Below are 20819 nucleotides of genomic sequence, written 5' to 3'. Positions count from 1 at the left end.
AACATTCGCATCAAATGGTTCCCCTAGATTTGTCCAATATAAATAACTGGCAAACATCGAGACAAGTTTGCATATGTATTTATCATCCTTACTTTTGAATTACAGTTCCCATGAGGAACATCTGCATTTATTTAAAGTGGTAGGTAAATTAATTTTTAAATCATAGAATGTTCTGGAGAGGAAAGTTCACATTCATTGCTGAAGTGATGGCCAGTTGTGCTATGGAGAGTAGACTTAGAATAGAAGGGCTTCACACTGACCTCTGCCTTCCAGATCAACTGTCAGCCCCTGCTTCACACGTTCCTGGATCAGCTGCAGCGTGTGCTCAAAAATCTCCCCTGCTCTTGCTGTCTCCACAGTAAATGGGTCACTTGGGTAACGAAATTGAGCCAGCAGATCACTGGGAGTGCGAGGTTTTCTGCAAATGACAAAGTACATGTCTCTTTGGAAGGTGAAACTGTACAATCTGTGAAGTTTACATAGGCTGGGCACTTAAGAAGATTTTTGACAAAAGTTAAAGAATGAAAGATCTACCCCTAGAGTATGAACTCTGCAGGCTAGCTGTGGGTTCTTTTTCTTTTTTAACCACTGAGTCCCAAATGTCAGTTACAGTGCTGAACTCAAAAAATATATTTTGATAAATTAGTGATTTAAATAATATCTCTTGATAAAAAGCAACATCTATGGTGGTGGTGATAAACTTAAGAAGTCCATGTGTGAGTTCTAGGGGGCTTAGTAAACCTTCTAAAATAGTGAACCACATCCTCAGTTTTTGGATCTTGGTAATTGCTGTCTTCTCTTTCCCCAAATGTAACTGACTGGAAATCCCCCCTTCCTTTAGAATCCTGCTCAGGCATCACTCTGCTGTACAGTCTCCCTGATAGCTCTGACAAGTTATCACTCCATCTTCTCTTTACTTCTGTATCCCTTCAGACATTTGCTACATACTCAGAAAGATGTACTTAAATTACTGGTTTATTGTCTTCTGTGCTAAAGAAAGAACTGCGTTAGGGATGAAATGGTGCCTATTGTGATTCAGATCTTAAATGTCACTGAAAACCTCATGTGTCGAAGGCTTGATCCCCAGCTAATGGCACTATTGAGAGGTGGTGGAAATTTTGGGAAGTGGTGCCTAAAGGGAGGAAGTTAGGTTATTGGGGTACGCCCTTGAAGGGCATACTGGGACCATAACCCTTTCCTCTTTTTCACTTCTTAACCACCATGAGGTAAGTAGATCTTCTTTACCATGCACACCCACCATGATACTCAGCTTTGCCACAGGCCTAAAGTGACAGGATCAAGCAACCATGGAATAAAACCTCTGAAATCATGAGCCAAAATAAACCTTTTCTACTGAGTTATCTCAGGTATTCTCTCATAGTGACAGAAAACTCACTCACATAATGCCCTAGTCATCTTTGTATCCCAAGTACCAAGCCTGCTGACCAGAACACAATAGTGGTTTATGCACATTTGAAGAACTGAAATAAAAAAAGTTAAAAAGAAAACTAAAGTCACTAAGATTATGAAGCAAACTGTTTTAGACATTTGGGTCAACAGGCACATCTCATCCTCTATGTCTTGAATCATAACAACTTAAGATCATAGATTAATAGTAATGATACAAATAATTCACTTTAATTAAGCACTCTGTATACCAGGTAATGTTGAATCATTTTATCTGTATTTTTCAATCCTCCAAGCAAGCACACCCCTACAACAGACCCTAGTCTCAAATCAATTTTACAGGCAAAAATCCTGAGATACAAAGATGTCAGGTCACTTGTCCAAGATTACCCAGACACAAAGTGACAGAGTGAGAAACCAAAATAAAAATTTAAATTGACAGAATGGCTTTCAAACAGAAGGCATGACCATTAAGTCATACTGTTGTGGATATGCAAGAAGTTTGAGTGGTACTTGATTAAGGCATTTTAAACTGTCTCTTTTTGATCCACAACTAAAAATACTGTGTATGTACTATGACTATTAAAACAATAATAATCATGTTTTTTTCTTAAAGAATGTTAATGTATTAAATACATTCCAATGTTGCTAACACAAAGTAACTTATGGAATTGAAAGTTTTCAGAAGTTCAAAAACTATTCAGTGAAATTAAAATGAAGCAAAATGCCACATGTCCTAAATCAAGTTTTTACCTGTAGGGTACCACTGGCCTGGTATTGTTTGGTGAATGCAGACATACCAGAGTTCTTTGCCTTGATGTCTTTTGTCAGACTGTTAGAATGTATCTGTGGCATAAATTAATGCCATTTTTACTCTAGGGTAAAAGTTTCCTTTTCTTGGAGGCTGAATCAAAAATGATGGCTACACCAGAGAGTGGCATCACACAAGAACTAAAAGGATTCTGGCAATTTTACGCATCCTACCTGTTGTGGTATACAGAAATTATAAAAACTAAGTAGAACAGATATAAAAACAATTTTTCAATCAAAATAAAATTAATTCTTACTGTGAAAACAAATGTCTTCGTGTGTAGTTAATTGCACTGTCAACCCTCTGTACGGCATCAAGAATAGATGATTCGACAAAGTCATCGCCAGCTTGTCTAACCTGTATTGCTTTGAAAATCAATTCCATGATTAAAAAGATCAAAAAGACCTTGAAGTTAGGAATGATATGCTATAAATGGCATTACATTTTTGAAATGAAAATTTTTAAGCCAATAAAAATGGTATACAATATCTATATGATAATGTCCATTGCAGAGAAGTAGGTGATTATCCTTGAAGAAAAGTCTCCACTAACAATAACAGTGTTGTTCAGGAAATTAAAGCATTTCAAAATACAGTAAAGCTATGTGAAATATTTTCTTTTTTACAACATCCATTCAAATGGGATCCATGCTTGCTAGCAATTTGTCATTTCAGAGAGGGTATGAAATTGCTATCTCTTTAACCACCTTGCTTTAATGTTAAACATTAAAACAAAGTACATAGCATCACATCCCCTTAGAGGTTTCTTAAAGTAAGAGTTGAACTCTTCAATAAAAATAATCCTTGCTGTGTCTACAGTTCTCCAACATGTGAGAATTCTGCAAAGCTGAATACCATAAAGGAAGTTGTTCACTTACAGTTGAACATATTGAATCTTCTGTAGATGATGGTTTAAGAGGTTTATCTTAAAGGAATAATACTAAATGAAAATGATTATGAATAAATATTTAACTCATATAATCATATAACTCATATAATCTAGCTAATCTATAATATTTTCATTTTTGATATATTGAAAGTATAAAAAAATTTTGACACAATTAAAACAACTTTTTAACACTGTTACATATTGAGAGCCAGTGTAAGTATACTTCAAAAATTGAGTTTGAAAATAATATCATCAAGGGAAAATAAAAGAGATGGAAAACTTAAATAGGTATATGTTCTACATATTGTCAGGAAGAACTTACAGTACAGTAACTAAACTTGAGTTTGTACTATAATATAATATGAAAGTATTACATGTGTCTACTCTCTATACATGTATATATTATACATATTTACGCTCATATATTTTGAAAGGAATGGATCTATATGTATTCTACTTCTGCATACAAGAAAATTTCTTTATATTTTCACTATGTATACACACTAGATTGATTTAGTGTCTTAAGAAGACCACTAACATAAAACTACTTTAAGAATAAAAATACTAATGATCTAGAGATATTATAAAGAAGAACAATCAAATCAAGGATCATGCTGAAAACCATTCTCAGTGAACTGGATTATGTGCAATAGCTATCAGTAGATGGCTATACTGTTAATCCAATTCTGAATTGTGATTACCACAATATTGAGGGTCTAGAAAGTCAGTATTGTCTTTTCTAAGTCTAAAAACATAAAAAATAAACCCAACAATATATTAGATAAAGATAATTGGAAAAAAGAGAGAGACAAGAATTGGTTCGTTCACTGATATGAAATTAAGCATTTCATAGGAAAAACATGAACAAAAAAGCTAAAAATACAAATGACACAGTCAATGATAATATTCATAAAGTCTAAATCTAACATAGAATTAACATTCTATTTCATACAAGGAAATCTTATAGTACACTAAGAAAAAAGTACATACAAGCAAGTTATAAAAGAAGGAAATCCCAAAAGTTAACAAGGATACAGCATATGTAACCATAAAAATTAAAGTGTCAATGAACTAATATTTTTTTCTTACTCTAGAAAAAATTTAAAGCCTTGCTAGAATTGCATTTTGACAGGGGTGTATACATACAGATCCTCAGGGAGGCTTGTGAGACTGTAGAACAGACATCTCTACTTTAGAGATTTTATTCAGAGTCTTTCATTTTGTTTGCAATTAGTAAAATTTATATGTGCACACACCCTTTCCTACAACAATCCAGACCCATGCATATGTCCAGAGAAATTATAATTCAAATCCATAAGGGTCTATATGAGAATGTTCATTGCAAATTTGCATGGAAAAAATTGAGGAAAACATATCATACAGCAATAGAAATGTGAGCAAGAAGAATGTAGTGGGCATATGATAGGGAATGTCATATGGAACATCATGCTTCACTTTGAATTGACTGGATGTAGACATAGATGGATGCTGAAAATTGAATATTCTCAATATAGCTACATAAATCTGTTTTTTTTAAAAAAAAGCAAAAACAAGGTTGCTCTGTTATAAATGAAATGCTGACAAAAATGTGGAGAAAAAGGAACTCTAAAACACTCTTGATGGGAATGCAGATTAGTACAACCATGATGAAGAAAAATATGGATATTTCTCAAAAAATAATAATGGAATTACCATATGATCCAGCAGTACCACTTCTGAATATAGATCCAAAGGATGTGAAATGAACATATCAAAGAGATAGATACCTGTATGCCAGTGTTTAAGGTTGCACTATTTCACAACAGCATAGATAGAGAATTGGCCTAGGTGCCACCAACGGATTAATGGATTTTTTAAAAAGTGGTGTATATAGATAGTGGGGTATTATTCAGCCATAAAAAATGAAATCCTGCCATTTGCAGTAAAATGGATGGAACCATAGGACATTATATTAAAGTGAAATAAGCCATTCACAGAAAGACAAGTACTGCATACTTTCTCTCTTATATGTGGAAGCCAAAAAAAAAAAAAAAAAAGTTGACCTGAAAACAAAATAGTGATTACTAGAGTTTGAGAAGGGTCAGGGGGTTGGGGCAGTGATTTGATCAGTGCATACTGTACGTATGTATGGAAACATCACACTACCCATTAACATGGACACATAATATGTCTTAAAAATAATTAGACAAATTTTTAAAACAATAAGTCTACTTAATTTATGACTTTTACTTGGAAATAAAACCACCAAGATCAATCATTATTTTGGCCCTGAAGCCTTGAGCCAAAATAAATCCTTCCTCCTCTAAGTTTTATTTTTTCCCCCCAATATTTTGTCACAGCAACAAAAAGTGGACCAACATAGATGAGCTTTTATTCATGACAAGTATTATCTTTGGTTCTCTGCACCTGAGGATACATGCACTCCAAAAGTGTTCTAAGATTTGAAAATAAGAAAAAACTGTGTGCTAGGAATAGTTTTCACATACAACATAGGAGTAGTGAGAAGACAAAACCCAAGGTCATTCACTGTAGTCAACACAACTTGAGAAGTGATGTATAAATTTCAGAAATGCATTATTGAACATTTTAATCTGAAATTTATTTGTTTGTTAAGTTTGCTTTTATTCTATTTATAAAAACATTTTGCTGTATTGTTGTATAAAATTTATAAGCATAAGGAATCTTACAATGTTCATGTTCATCTTTTGACTCACCCATAAAGTGGAAATAAAAAGATTTCCTCAGCACAAAGCACAGGGCTCATGAGGTTATCAAATGTGAATATCAGACTTTTAAAACAGTATGTAAGGTTCTTCCAAAACTACACATCATAGTGCAAATATAAGGTGACCTTTCATGATTATTATGTTTTAAAACCTATAACAAATCTATTGATTCTAATGAATTGAAAATGTTACCTATCATTTGTTAATTTGACTTTCAATTTCTCAATTTTAACACACAACCAACTCATAAGTAGAATTGAGAAAGAGAAAAAATAACCATAAAGGTAACAACATATAAATATTCTCTGAAATAATTAAATTCTTAAGTGCACAAATAGAAAACACATAAAGTTGTTCATGATTCTTAAAAGTACATTGAAATATGTAATATGTTCATACATAAATATTCTTAGTAAAACACTTTCTCATTTTTATGTAATTTTAATTATGATGTTTTAAAAGTTTATGTGGTTTTATGGTAAACCCATTTAACCCTAAAACCATGTGGTTTTTTAATCATTTGATTTCAGTGTTTATTTAATTTGGTACAAATTGCAAAAATATTTCCATAAATTTCCTCAGAACAGTACTGTGTTATGCAAAGCAGATTCAGTTGTTGGGGGCACATTAGAATCAATCAATACTGCTAGTATATTGGTTGGCTCCCAAACTGTTTCAATTAGTGGCTTAAAAAATGGAATGATCAGAAAATTCTGAGCACATTCTACATCTTTTTGCGCAAATTTTTGCAGAGGTAGAGGGAGAATTAGATCATTTTTCTTTGTTAAGTCTCAGGTTTAATACATATGAGGAAAAGGCCTGGGTAGATGTATGAAATAAACACTTTCGAAGTTGTTTAATGAGCATCTAACTTTCAATCTTATCCATGTATCTCTGAGAGTCTATCATTTCCATGGATGGTAAAATAGAAGATAAAGCTCAGTCCTTTCAAGAAAGTGGGGCTGGTCGCACAGTCACTCCTTGCTCTTGCATCCACACACCAAAAGCCTAGCTCTGCATGACTTGGGGACTGAACCCAGAAGGACACTGAAATAAAACACCTACGCTTCTGCAGTCAATCTCAGTCAGTCTCGCTGCAAAATGCCTAGATCTCAACAACAGCCAAGTTTCTTTCACAATTGCCAATGAAATTTTTTAATACTTTTTATATTTTATTTCTCCCCTAAAGAGAAAACTAGCCAGATAATGTAACTATCTTAACTAAATAAACCTTCCTTCCCCTAAAAGAATAACCACACACCAATACTATGAGGGCTTTCCCAGGAAACCAGAGAGCTACTTACACAGCACGTGAATTGATATTAATGTAAATTGATTGCCTGAGCGAAATCATTCTCTCAACAGCCCTGACGCTGTGCTGCCTGTCACTGAATCTTTAAACATGCAAACAGGTTCACCACGTTGGAGACCTCCCCTGGAAAAGGAAAGGTACCATCTACTATTTTTTAAGGTTTCAGTGTTTGGATTATGACTTTTATTTTGATTGTTGGTTTTCCTTATAATTTCTAAAAACTATCCAGACACTACAACACCAAAAATCTGGAAATGTGACTTACTGATGTTGAAATTCAATGCTAAAATTTTCAAAAATATGTGGCTAACCTGAGGATAGAAATGTGCTTTCTTTATAGACTTTCTGTATGTATGAAATATACAGGAAATGAATTCAACATGGTTAAAGGTTTTATAAAATATATGTCTATGTATACTAGCCGGATGATGGTGTTCACAGAAATATCTCCTTGTTCATTGTATTGTTAAAGTTTGGTCAGGAAAACAAGATGGTCATGTACCTCTTAATTAATATGTGAACTAATTTATACTATATTCAGAGTAAGTTAACAAGTAGAGTAAAATAGTAATTTTAAATTATTTAATCATCAATTTCACTTCATTAACATGTTTGAGTATGTATAACTGGTATTTTTGATAACTTAAAGTCCAATCTCTACTATGCAACCCCTTCAGTGGCTTATAAAAAGAGATTTTCTCTATATAATGACAAAAGTTGGGATTTAGGTATGAAATCATCAATGAATTAGTCATTCGGAATTTTGAAAAATAATTAGAATCCACAAAATTTAAATAAGTTAATAAATAGCATTGGAACACATGGTTAAAAAGCCCGATAAATGGTAAATATTATCTTATTAGTAATATCATTATGAGTTCAATAAAGCTCATATAATTAACTTTATAGAAAGGGCCCCACTAACTTTGAGTAACCTTATGTAACCTTAAATCCTCATTCAGTTCAGTTCAACAATAAGTTACTGAATTGAGGATTTAATTGCAATAAAGAATATCATAGGTAGGAAGATCAATTAGAGAATTAGAACAAAAGCCTAAACTAGAAATGGTGATAGGATGTCCAGGAGTGTCAGCACATGCCTATAATCCCAGTGGTTAGAGAGACTGAGGCAGGAGGAACACAAGTTCAAAGTCAGCCTCAGTAACTTAGCAAGGCCCTAAGCAACTTAGGGAGACCTTGTCTCTAAATAAAAAATAAAATGGACTGGGACTGGGGCTCAGTGGTTAAGTACCCCTGAGTTCAACACCAATATAAAAAAATGAAAGAAAGAAAAGAAACGGTGAGAGGATAGCTATTGAGGAAAAATCCATGCACGGAAAAAAGTAGAGTTGGGGATGTAGCTCATGGTAAAGTGTTTACCTAGCATGCACGAGGCCCTGGGTTCAATCCTCACTGCAAAATAAAAATAAATTTAAAAAAAGAAGAAAGATGCAAATATTGGAAGGAAAAACTGGAAGACATGATAGTTGGGGTAAAGGACAGGAAGGAGAAGAAATCAGGAGGGGCTCCTCAGTCTTACTGCTTACACTACTAATAACTAAAGGTGATAATCAAGACATGTGAAGTGAATGAGGGATAAAAGGAGAGGGAGAAACTGTGGTTCAATCAATAGAAAATGTGCAACAGACAATTAGATGCTACACTCCAAATTTCAGAGATGATAGCATTGCTTAAGTTTAAATTTATTTTTATATAATTTAGAACAGTTATTTGTGCTCCAAATTTTTAATAAATTGAGTTTCACCTTTGCATTTTTCACTAATAAATATTTTAACTAACATTTACCACAAGAATTCAAGGTCTCATAGTAAGAATTCTATCATGTAGACATACTGTAAACTACCTCCTTATAACCATTGTACATTTGAGTTCTAGTTGAGAGACAGAAACAATGAATCAAAAAAGACTCTTGAAAGGTAACAATTCTACCTTTTTTTAAAAAAATAAAGAAATGAATACCAGTTATGGGTGAAGAAGTTATCCAAAGTGCGTGAGATCAGGAAAGTCTGATAACTTACTCCCACTATCTCACACTTTAAATGTTCAATATAAATGTCTTTGCTGTCAGTTTGACTGAGTATGTCATCATGCCAATTTAGAAAGGAGGTGTTAAAGTAAATTGCTCTTGAACAGCAGGGTTTTTTTTTTCTTTTGGTCTAAAATAAAATGTATAGCACTCAGATGCCAAATATTATCTAGGAAAAGAAAAAGAAGTAGGCAGACATAAATAATATTTGCCAATATAAATCTCCAAAGACATCCTAAACAAAAAAGTTCCTAGAAAATACCATATCAGCCTTACAGGCTACCCAAATCTTTTCAAGTTATTTTTTTAAAACCTATTAAATCTTAGGGGAAAAGTGAACTTCCTGAAAAAATTACGACCATGGAAACTCTTTCTTTGTTTGTTTCTTTTTGCTATCACAAATGCCCTACTATGGTCTGATGGCACACACCTATAACAACTACAAGAGGCTGATGTGGGAGAACCAATGCCAGCTTCTGAAACTTAGTGAGACTCTGTCTCAAAACAAAAAATAATATAAATAAAAAAGGACTAGGGGTGTAGCTCAGTGGTAGAGTACTTGTCTAGTAAATACAAGACTCTGGGTTCAAACTCCAGTACTGAAAAACAATTAATTGTGAACAGTCAGGAATATTCACGTTTTATGGCTCGATAGTTATCGTGTACTTTTTATCATTTTGAATTACTTCTTATGGCTATTTTTCTTATTGTTGAATAGAAACTCAAAACATGTGATCCTCTGTATCACTTTTTACACAGCAGAGTTCCAGCATTTCATAACTATGAAGTGGGGGATATTCTTTTCACAGTTCTCATAAATAGTTGAAGAGCAAAGAGAGCTCCATAAATTTATTAAAAAAAAAATACAACTACGAAAGATTTTAAATCGGGAAAAACGTGAACTCATAGAGAATAACACCAGAGTGAGACTGAGATCCCATAACATATAGAAATTATATTTAATAATTTCCTACTCTGCTAGACTGAATGTTTTCTGATTACTAAACTATATTTTTTTATAATTTTTAAAATAATATTTTACAAATAATACATTTTTACTATATAACATAATAAGTGCATGAAAACTAATAATGTCACTAATGAAAATACATGTTTTGCATACAATATTCAGATAGATGGTATGCTCAGCAAGTTAATATCTCAGAAGAATATCTTAGTGGACGACTATGAGACAACTGATATAATAGAAAAATAGAGACATATTTAAGGATAAGATTTGATCCTCTCTTTTTAATCAGGCCTATATTTAGAATGAAAGAGTTACCCAATGTCCCTTATATAAGGGATGGAAAAACTAGGAGGGAAATAAATGAATTGGTAAAAACATATTTATGAAAGCAGCCCATTTCTAAGGAAACTGAATGATTGACAAAGCCCAAAACTGCACCATAGCAGCTTATAACTGAAGTTTTTATTTTAACCACTATTTGTCAATACAGTAAAATTTCCTAAACCCATTTTCAAAAAGAATTAAAAAAAAAAAAAATTGCAATTCACCATAGCCAGATTGTGGAACCAACCTAGATGCCCTTCAGTTGATGAATGGATAAAGAAACTGTGGCATATTTATACAATGGAATATTACTCCGCAATGAAGAATGATAAAATTATGGCATTTGTAGGCAAATGGTCGAAATTGGAGAATATCATGCTAAGTGAGATAAGCCAATCTCAAAAAACTAAAGGACGAATGATCTCGCTGATAAGCGGATGAGGACATATAATGGGGGGTGGGACGGGCTAGCATTAGGTTTAGGGTTAGGTTTAGAGTTAGGCTAAGGAGAGCAGTAAGAATGAAGGAAAGAAGGACTGTGTAGAGGGAAAAGAGGGGTGGGAGGGGTGGGAGGGGTGGGAGGGGTGGGGGGGAGGGGAAAAATATAATAAACATCATTACCCTATGTAAACGTAAAAAAATAAATAAATAAATTAAAAAAAAAAAAAAAAAAATTGGATGTCAACTCCTGCGACATGCTGTGTTTCTCTGGATTGCTTCCTCTGCAAAGAACATTCCAGACCCCATCATCACAGTCTGTCTCCATTTGCATAACCACATCTGAGCCTCCAGTTCCATGTACTCAAATTAGACTACAAGTATTCTCTCTCACTTCCAATTTGAACTGAACCACAAAAGAGGGATATTTTATTTTTTATAAAGCTATAGCAAGCAATTTTTTAAAACATGATATAGGATCAACCAGCAAAAGAGGTACACAAGCAAGCTATTTAACCAGGTTGCTGATAAAATGCAGAAAGCAATGTCACTTCTTTTGGCCAGCAATAATGCTTCTAGACATAAAGATGGTAGCAAAGCTTATGTGGCCACTTGGTTAACTTTTTATTTTCATCTTGGATATATTAGGCCAGAATAACTGACACATGTTAAATTCCATATTATGATTCAATCTTTGGCTCCACATTTTGGCAATGAGTACATCTTACTCCTACAATTGCCAACTTTCAAGATAACATGATACACATTTGCAAATCCTTGCTAGTTATGTTCCTTTGGCATAATGTTTTTGTTTCATATTCATTAACAGAGTTTAAATTTTAAAATAATAAGATAGCTTTGATTTGATATTAACACATTTGAGTAGAAAGAATGCATAAAGGAACATGAGTAATGAGGTAAACCAGGATTAGAAGAAGTTGTTCAAAGACATTTGAACATTGATTATTGTAAATGGAGCTATAAATACCTACCAGTGACTGTAAGAAACATGTTTGCCACAACAAGGCCAAATGAATTCCGAGCCAGGCATTCATATCTTCCTTGGTCAGCCTGCCCTGCATCGTAGATGGTCAGTGTGCCTCCAGTGTCGACGTGGAATTTACCACTCTCAGTAATCTGTATACCTGCCTACCAAGTGAAAAAGGGTTGTCATCGGGAGAAAGTGTGAGTCCTTAAAAAGTAAATATTTATACTTCATTTGATGTAGTCTTCATTTGTTCAGCAAATGTCTACTGAGTGCCTGCCATGTTATAAACACTATAGGAGGTATCAAATAAATCCAAAAAAGAGAAGGAAAAAAGAAAGAGAAAGAAATTCCCAAGAAATTCTTTTTGTCTCTTCTAATTAAAATAAATATGACACTCAAAAGTTCAGTCATATAATTATTTAGTACATGATTATTTTAAAATCATCAATCAATGGATGGATATATACAATGTGTTAACATCCTGCTTACTTCTACAAAAGAATTCTGACAATAAAAATAAGAATAAAATTTTATGAAGAAAAAATACTCACAAATCCACCACCTGAAAACATCAAATGTTCCCTTATTTTTGACTTCCCTACACACATTTTGTATAACTGCATTGATATATAGATAACTGTATTTCCTGATTAAAAATAAACCTTAAGAAGATACAAATAACTAATTTTATATGAACTACTACTCAGTGCATTCTCTACTAATTAGTAAGAATTTATGTCCATCGTCATTATTATGATGTTAATTTTAAAAAGAAAAAGAAATTGGCTTTTAGAGATTTCATTGAAGATACCTCTATCCTGTCCCTCCCCAAAAGGTTCTCATGAAACTAAAGACAGGAGAGATTTTTTTCAAAAGAACTCATACTCTGGTAATAGCCAACAGGTCAGACAATAACCATAAAGATTAGAGTCCAAGAATGTTTCATAGGTTTTCAGATTTGTGCAGCTGTCTTTGGGCAATGCTAGAAAACAAGGCCAAGGTGACACACAGCTGGTAACTCAGGGAGGACCTACTTGGTGGAAGAGCAGCTTGAAAGAGATCAGACGGGGGCACACCTGAGGAGATCAGATGCACAGGTGCAGGGCCCCGGTGGTTTTTCCCCCAACATAACCTGTTCCCTTCTTTTGGCTGGACCACCATGGCATCTTCTTTCCAAAGGTGCTGTTTTCCCCCTCCCTTCTCCTCAGTACCAGAACTCCAAGCTCTATGCTTTTTGCTTAGAGTCTGAGCAATCAGATAGTTTTCCAATAAATCCCTTATCTGTTTATTTGAAAGGTATCCTAACTCGTACCCTTTCCAAACTTTTGAACCCAGGAAGACTATTATGAAGATTAAATGGGATAGTATATGTAAAATGTCTGGCATACAGTAGCATCCAATCAATATATTAGAACCTACCTTCCAAAAGGTAGACTGAGATATTTTGCTGGTATAATTAGGTAATGAAGCATTTAGAATGTCAGATAAGACTTTAGATACTGACAAAAATGTATATTTTCACACTTCTTATGTTAGAATTAAAGTATTTGGTAGATAGTATTAAATCTAAAAAGAGTTTTTAAGCTGGCATGATGGCATATACAGGCAGTCCCAGCTACCAGGAGGCTGCGGCACAAGTGTTGCTTGAGACAAGGCCAGTCTAGGGAACATAGTGAGATTCCTGCCTCAAAAAAAAAAAAAAAAAAAAAAAAAAAACCAGATGGGATAGACGAGGTTACAAAAAATATACTCAGACTGTGAGAGGACACAAGTTCAACTGGAAACACCGAACTTACTCTTCACAGAGAATCTTGTGGTGCTCAGCTATAGTACAAAAGAAGAGAGCCAGCAAAAGTAGGTGGCTTTGTTGCTGTATAGTACAAACAAAAATAAGCCAAGTGGTTTTGGCAAACATAGCTCTCTAATCTTTCACAAATTTTACATTTTGTCACACTTTTCCATAAAACCCATCATTCAAGTGTGTGCACATTCATTGATTTTTTTAAGAATGCTGAAATCTAAGACCAATCGTTTCATTGTGATGAAAAACTTAAAATGGAAGAAGCAATTGTGTTGAAAGACTATAGCTCAAAGAACCAAAAGACATGATACATAAATAAAGATCTATTATTACTTTAAAGCCATGCAATTTTTAAACCTTTAGAACTACTTTTTTTACATGTCCCTTTAATACCAAGCTTTTCATTCCTTTCTTGTTTTCAGCTAATGACCTAGTTTTAATGCATTTCTGAGTTATTAATTTACAATGGTTTCTCGCTAGCCACTACAACTCAATTTTTATATGGCAAAAACAATTTTTTCTTAGAGAAATTTAGTTATGCTTATGAAGTTTTTATCACCAAGCAAATGAGGAAGGACAAATTTTATCAAAGCCCTGAGCCAGAATCAGATTCAGTCACTTAAAAAAAGAAGAATCAAGAAATAAACCTGCTGCAGCATGAAAAGTATTGCCTGCTAGCAAAAATCACAACAGTAATAAATCCATATGAGAATCATTGTCTCAGTTTCGGTGGGTCAATACACCTGTCGGTGTTTTTAATATTACAGAACCTTTGGTTGAGATCTTACCTTACTCCAAGTAATTACAGGCTGTGGCTCTCCTTGAGCATGACATGAAATGTTTATATTCTTTCCAACATCTACCCTTGCATCCTGAGGAAGTCGAGTAAATACTGGGAGAGCTGCAGAAATGAACCAAGATAACATCCTGTCGGTATCATTTTTGTCAATATGTGCCAACCTCATCAAACAGTATAAATCTAAATGCTAAATTGGTTGTCCACATTAGTTTTAAAATGTCAATTTACTTGATCATCTAGGAGAATAATAAACACCAAACCCAGGCTGTTGATAATTAGGACAGGGGACAGAGCAGAAATTAAAGAAGAGGAAAGCACACAAGTATTAGCTACATTTGTTATACTTTATTTCTTCAGCTGAGGAGTGGGTGCAAGGATTTTCATTATTCTTTCTCAATACATTTGTAAATCTAAAAGCAAACTATACAGTAACATCAAATTTTATTTCTGGCTAATGTAAAAGGATGACTTTTTAAAGTAGAATTCTTTTTTCCTCAGAAAACACAGACTACTATCTCAACTCAATTAATATGAATTAGATGATTGAAATAGCTCCATAATGAACAAGGAAATTGAATTTACAATCTTTAAACTCCCCCTCCCAAAAAAATGCAAATCAAAATTACACTGAGATTTCTTCTCACTCCAGTCAGAAATAACAATCATCAAGAATGTAAGCAATAATAAATGCTGGAGAGGATATGGAGAAAAAGAAACACTTTACACTGTTGGTGGGATTGTAAATTAGTACAACCACCATGGAAATCAGTATGGAGGTTCCTCAAAAGACTAGGCATGGAACCTACATATGACCCAGCTATACCACTTCTTGGTATTAATCCTTAAGTATTAAATTCAACATACTACAGTGATACATGCATATCCATGTTTATAGCAAAACAATTCACAGTAGTCAAACTAGCTGTCCATCAATGGATGAACAGATAAAGAAAATGTGGTATATGTACACAATGGAGTTCTATTCAGCCACAAAGGAAAATGAAATTATGTCACTTAAATGAGAATAGATGGAACTTCAGAACATTGTATTAAACAAAATAAGCCAAACTCAGAAAGTCAAGGAAGCTAGAGAGGAAAAAGGAAAAGAAAGGTGTGTAGGGGGTGGAAGAATCTCATGAAAATTGAAGGGAGATCAGTAGAGTAAAGTAAAGGGACCAGAACAGGGATGAGTAGGGACAGGAAAGGAGAAATATGGGGGATGATCTTGGCCAAATTTTATTGTTATATTGTGTGCATGTATGAATATATAACAATAAATCCCACCATTATGAACAATTATAATGTACCAATCAAAATATGAGGAAAAACTTTCCCTCAAAAAAGAAATCTCAAGGAAAGAATTAAAATTATTTTACTAGAGAATTCTATTTACTGATTTTAAAACATATAATGACAATTCTATAAAATCCCTTGCACAAAATGGAAGGGAAGGCGATACTTTTTGACGCACTGTGGGAGGTAGACCCTAAAATTCAAATCAGACAGAGGCAATACCAAACAACAGCAATAGCAAACAAAAAAACTACAGGCCAATACCTCTCATGAACATGTACACAAAAATCATGAATAAAGTATTGGTAAATATAATTCTTTGATATTAAAAGATTTATACACTGTGGCCAATTAAGGTTTAATTCTGTGATGCAATGCTGATTCAATATTTTCAAATCAATCAATATACCTATAGAACCTGTCATTTTAATAGCTAAATAATAAAAACCACATTATATCAACAAATATGTAAAATGTACTTGACTATATTCAACTTACTCATGATTTAGAAAAAGCTTTCAGAGCTGACTGCAGTGGTGTACACCCATTATCCCAGTGACTCAGAAGGCTGAGGCAGAAGGATTACCAGTTCAAAGCCAGATTCAGCAATTTAGTGAGGTCCTGAACACCTAAGTGAGACCCTGTCTCAAAAAAAAAAAAAAAAAAAAAAAGGAGTCCCGGGATGTGGCTCAGTGGTTAAGCAACCCTGGGTTCAATCCCCAGTACCCCCAAAAAAAAAAAAAAAAATCAAAGAAGATGAAAAAAAATCTTTCAGGAAAAAAAAAAGAAATACAAGAGAACTTAACTTGACAAAGAACCCTGCAGTAAGCAATAAATGCATACCTTCCCTTCAAAGTCTAGTATACTATAGCAAGAAAAGGACACAGAAAGCAAAGGGATAGAATAAGAAGAAATAACACGCTCCCTGTTTGAGATGACACCTTTATTGATGTAAAAATTCTAAGAAATAAAGTACTCAGAGTGAGTTTGACAAGGTCATAGAATACAACATAAATTGAAAACCAATGAATCATATGTGTGTACCTAATCAATGAACACATGAATGCAGAAATTTTTTAAAACAATACTATTCAGAATTGGTCAAAAACATGTTATGTGCCAGGCATGGATGTCACAGACCTGGAATCCCTTTGACTCAGGAGACTGAGACAAGAGGATCACAAGTTGGAGGTCAGTCTCAGCAAGACTCTGTCTCAGGAAAAAATATATAAAAATATATAAAAGGCTGGGGATGTAGTTCAGTGGTAGAACACCCCTGGTTTCGATCTCTAGCACCACAAAAGGAAAAGAAAAAAAAATGTGATGCTTAAGTTTCAATCTAGCAGGATATGTGTGTTGAAGACCACAGAGGTTGATAAAAGAAATGAAAGAAAATCTAAACAATGAATAGACATGTATTCAGGAATTGGAAGTCCTAAGACAGATTTCTTCACAGATTGATATACACTTTAAATGCAATTTCCATTAAAATCCAAGGAAGAATTTTTTTTTTTAAGATACAGACAAGATTACTCTCAGATTTATCTAGAATTGCAAAGGAAACTAAATAATTTTGTCAAAGAAAAATAAAGTGAGAGGAATCACTCTATTGGATTTAAAAACAGACCAGATATCTGCAATAATTAAAGTGTGTGGTACTGAGGAGAGGATGGACACAGACACACACGTTTGTGAACCATAATGGGAACCCAGTCTCAGACCCACACAAACATGCCCAGTTCATTCAGATAGAGGTGCAAAAGCAATTCGATGGAAGCTTTTCAATAAATGTGCTGGAGTAATTGAGTAATCAAAGGCAGAAAAATGAATCTTTATTCACAATATACAGTCTTACACTTTATGCAAAATTAACTCACGATTAACATAAACTGTAAAACTACGAAACTTAGAAAATACAGAAGAAAACTTTTGTAATAGGCCAAAGTTTTGACTCTGTACAAAAAGTAAGATTCATCAGAGAAAAAAGTTTATAAACTGGACTTTTACAAAGTTAAAATTTTTATTAGTGAAAGACCAGATTGAGAACATAAAAAGACAAGTTAGGGAATGAAAGGAAATACTTTTTAACCACATAAGCAACAAAGGTTAGTATCTAAAATATATGAAGTGTTTTAGTCCACTATTTCACTGCTGTGACTAAATGATCTGACCAGTACAACTGTAGAGGAGGAAGAGTATCTAAAAGTAACAACAAAAGTTGTTGACAAGGATGTAAAGAAATTATATTATATATAACTGGTGGGGTTATAAAACAGTATAACCATTCTGCAAGGGATTTGGAAATTTCTTTAAAAATGTAAACATGCCACTACCAAACAATCCATCATGTGCTCTCTTAGGCACCTATCCTTGAGTAATAAAAACTTAAATTCACAAAAAAATCTGTACATGGATGTTTATAGCACATATACTTAGGATAGCCAAACAACCCAGATGTCCTTCAAGAAGTGAATGGTGAATAAAACAAGTGAATAAAACAGTGATCTATCCATGCCATGCGTATCTACGGAGCAATACAAAGAACTAAATACTGATACATAAGTAATCTGAATGAATCTTTAGATAATTATGCTAAGTAAAAAGTCAATCCAAAACCAGATGTAGTGGTACACGCCTGTAATCCCAGTGACTTGGGAGGCTGAGGCAAGAGGATTACGAGTTCAAAGCCAACCTCAGCAATTTAGTGAGGCACTTAGCAACTCGGTGAGACCATCTAAATAAATTACAGTGAAGAACTGGGATGTGGCCCAGTGGTAAGCACCCCTGGGTTCAATCCCTGATATTAAAATAAATAAATAAATAAATAAAAGGCAATCCAAAAAGATTATGTACTATACAATTTTGTTTACTTAAAAATTCTATTTTTTTCTTCTTTTTGGTCCCCAGGAATTAAATACAGAATTAACCACTAAGCCACATCCCCAGCTCCCTTTAATTTTTATTTTGAGACAGGGACTTGCTAAATTGCTTAGTGCCTCACTAATTTGCTGAGGCTGGTTTTGAACTTGCAATCCTCCTGTTTCAGCCTCTGAAGTCGCTGGGATTACAGGTATACACCACAAGCACGAGCTCACATAAAATTCTTGAAATGACAAAATTATAGAAATAGAGAACACATTGGTACATGTCAGGGTTTTAGGAGGTGAGGAATGTAATGTGAGAGGGCAAGAATATAGGATGTAGAGGGTTATGGTTTTGAGAAGGCAATATAGGTGAGTCTTACAGGGAGAGAAACTGTATCTTGATATATTGAGGCCAATATCCTGGTTGTGATACTGTTTTGAAAGCTGTCACTGCTCTAAAAGGGCAAATGGGATTTTTCTGTGTTATTTCTTGCAACTGAATGTCATTCTACAATTATCTCAAAATTAAAAGTTTAATTAAAATTAATCAATGATGTGAACATACTTGGAAATAATATTCAACACAGAGTGCACATCTCATGAGGGCCCCAGGGAAACTGATTCAGCCAGGAACCTCTAGCATCTAAACCCCCCATCCTAGCCTCATTGTTTGACTTCCTTTATCTCCAGTCACTTTGACCTCCTGTCACACAGTTTCTCATTACCATGGATTGTGCTACTATTTACAATATTTTGGAAATATCTAATACCACACCCTAGAACAGAACTCTTCTTGGCTCTTTTATTTCCTCATTGACTTCATGTAGACTTCTAAATTTATTTTGTTTAAAAAAACAAAAAAAACTGTAGGAAAGTGTTGGGTGGGTGCTGTGGTGCTTGCCTGTAATCCCAGTGGTTCAGGAGGCCGAGGCAGGAGGATTCTGAGTTCAAAGTCAGCCTCAGCAATTTAGCTAGGCCCTAAGTAACTCATTGAGACCCTGTCTCTAAATAAAATACAAAAAGGGACTGAATGTGGTTCAGTGGTTAAACTCCCTTGGATTCACTCACCAATACCAAAAAAAAAAAAAAAAAAAAAAAAATGTAAAGGACATTTTTCAAGGTGAAATGTTCCCTTTAAAATTAAAAAGACTTTCACCTTAGTTCCATGATGATCAAACTCATACACATCTACTTTAATTTCCCCAAAGCATAACAAATTAACTTTTTTTCTAAATTGTACTATCTTTGCCTATTTTTGAATTTTTTTCTTTATTTATTCTCTTACTGATTTAGGGAGTTCTTTGTATATTACAGATATCAAAGAACACTTGTCAGTTAAATATGTTGCCAATATCTTCTCTTTGTGACTTATGAATTGAAGATCTTAAAGCTAATCTTGTCCTATAGGCTAAGAATACTTTAATTTGTTTTGCAAATTCTTCTGTACTACCATCACAAAAATTTTACTTGTTATTCAAAAAGAGTTAAATGTCTGTTTTAGATATTATAGACATTTTTAAATCTGGAATTGATTTGGGGATATAGGATGGAGTAAGGATGTATTTTTATGTTTTCCCTATGAACAACCAGTTGCTCAGAACAATTAATTGAGGATACCTACTTTCTATAATCATGCACAACACCACAACTGACATCAACTGAATTTATTTCTGTTCAATTGGTCATTTTGACAATCTCTGTGCCAGTAGTGCAATATGTAATTTCTGATAGATGTATAATCATCTTTGAAGATATTGAAAATGACAATCCCCAGGACAGGGAAAATGACAACCCTCCAAACTGACCCAGAGGAGGAGGGAGGAGAAAGGCAATCATTAATCCTCTTCCAGTAAATCCTTTCTTGGTAGCAATTGACCCGCAGGGAAAAAAGCAAACATTAATCCCTTCCCAGTAACAATGAATGAGTCCTGAAGGAACTGAGCACTAGGCCCTGAACTTTAACCCTCCCCCATTGTCAGTGAGTCCAGGAAGGAGAGAGTAAAGTGAAGCTCTGGGCAGTACTGGATCCCAGAGGAAGCAATGGGAGCTGAACTCTGAGCTTTCATCCCTTCCCAATAACAATGAGTTTCGAATCTCTACACTCATACTGCAATCTATAAAACAAGAACACTTCTGTAACTGGGGGCCATT

General features: G+C 34.0%; 1 protein-coding gene across 5 annotated transcripts in view; it reads right to left on the bottom strand.

The window, feature by feature from the left end:
* Pxdnl (peroxidasin like) overlaps positions 1 to 20819 on the bottom strand; it is a 516396-nt gene that overhangs the window by 108141 nt on the left and 387436 nt on the right. For all 5 annotated transcript variants that reach the window (XM_047523743.1, XM_047523761.1, XM_047523772.1 and 2 more), the window contains 4 exons: positions 14501 to 14613; positions 11916 to 12072; positions 2475 to 2583; positions 261 to 418 (listed from right to left, as the gene is read on the bottom strand). In XM_047523743.1, coding sequence (XP_047379699.1) covers positions 261 to 418; positions 2475 to 2583; positions 11916 to 12072; positions 14501 to 14613 — 537 coding nt within the window. The remainder of the gene's footprint in view (positions 1 to 260; positions 419 to 2474; positions 2584 to 11915; positions 12073 to 14500; positions 14614 to 20819) is intronic.

Source organism: Sciurus carolinensis, chromosome 1, assembly GCF_902686445.1.
Source record: "Sciurus carolinensis chromosome 1, mSciCar1.2, whole genome shotgun sequence".
Taxonomy (NCBI): Eukaryota; Metazoa; Chordata; class Mammalia; order Rodentia; family Sciuridae; genus Sciurus; species Sciurus carolinensis.
Note: the sequence above shows the minus strand (reverse complement) of the source record. Positions and strands in the feature narration are given on the sequence as shown.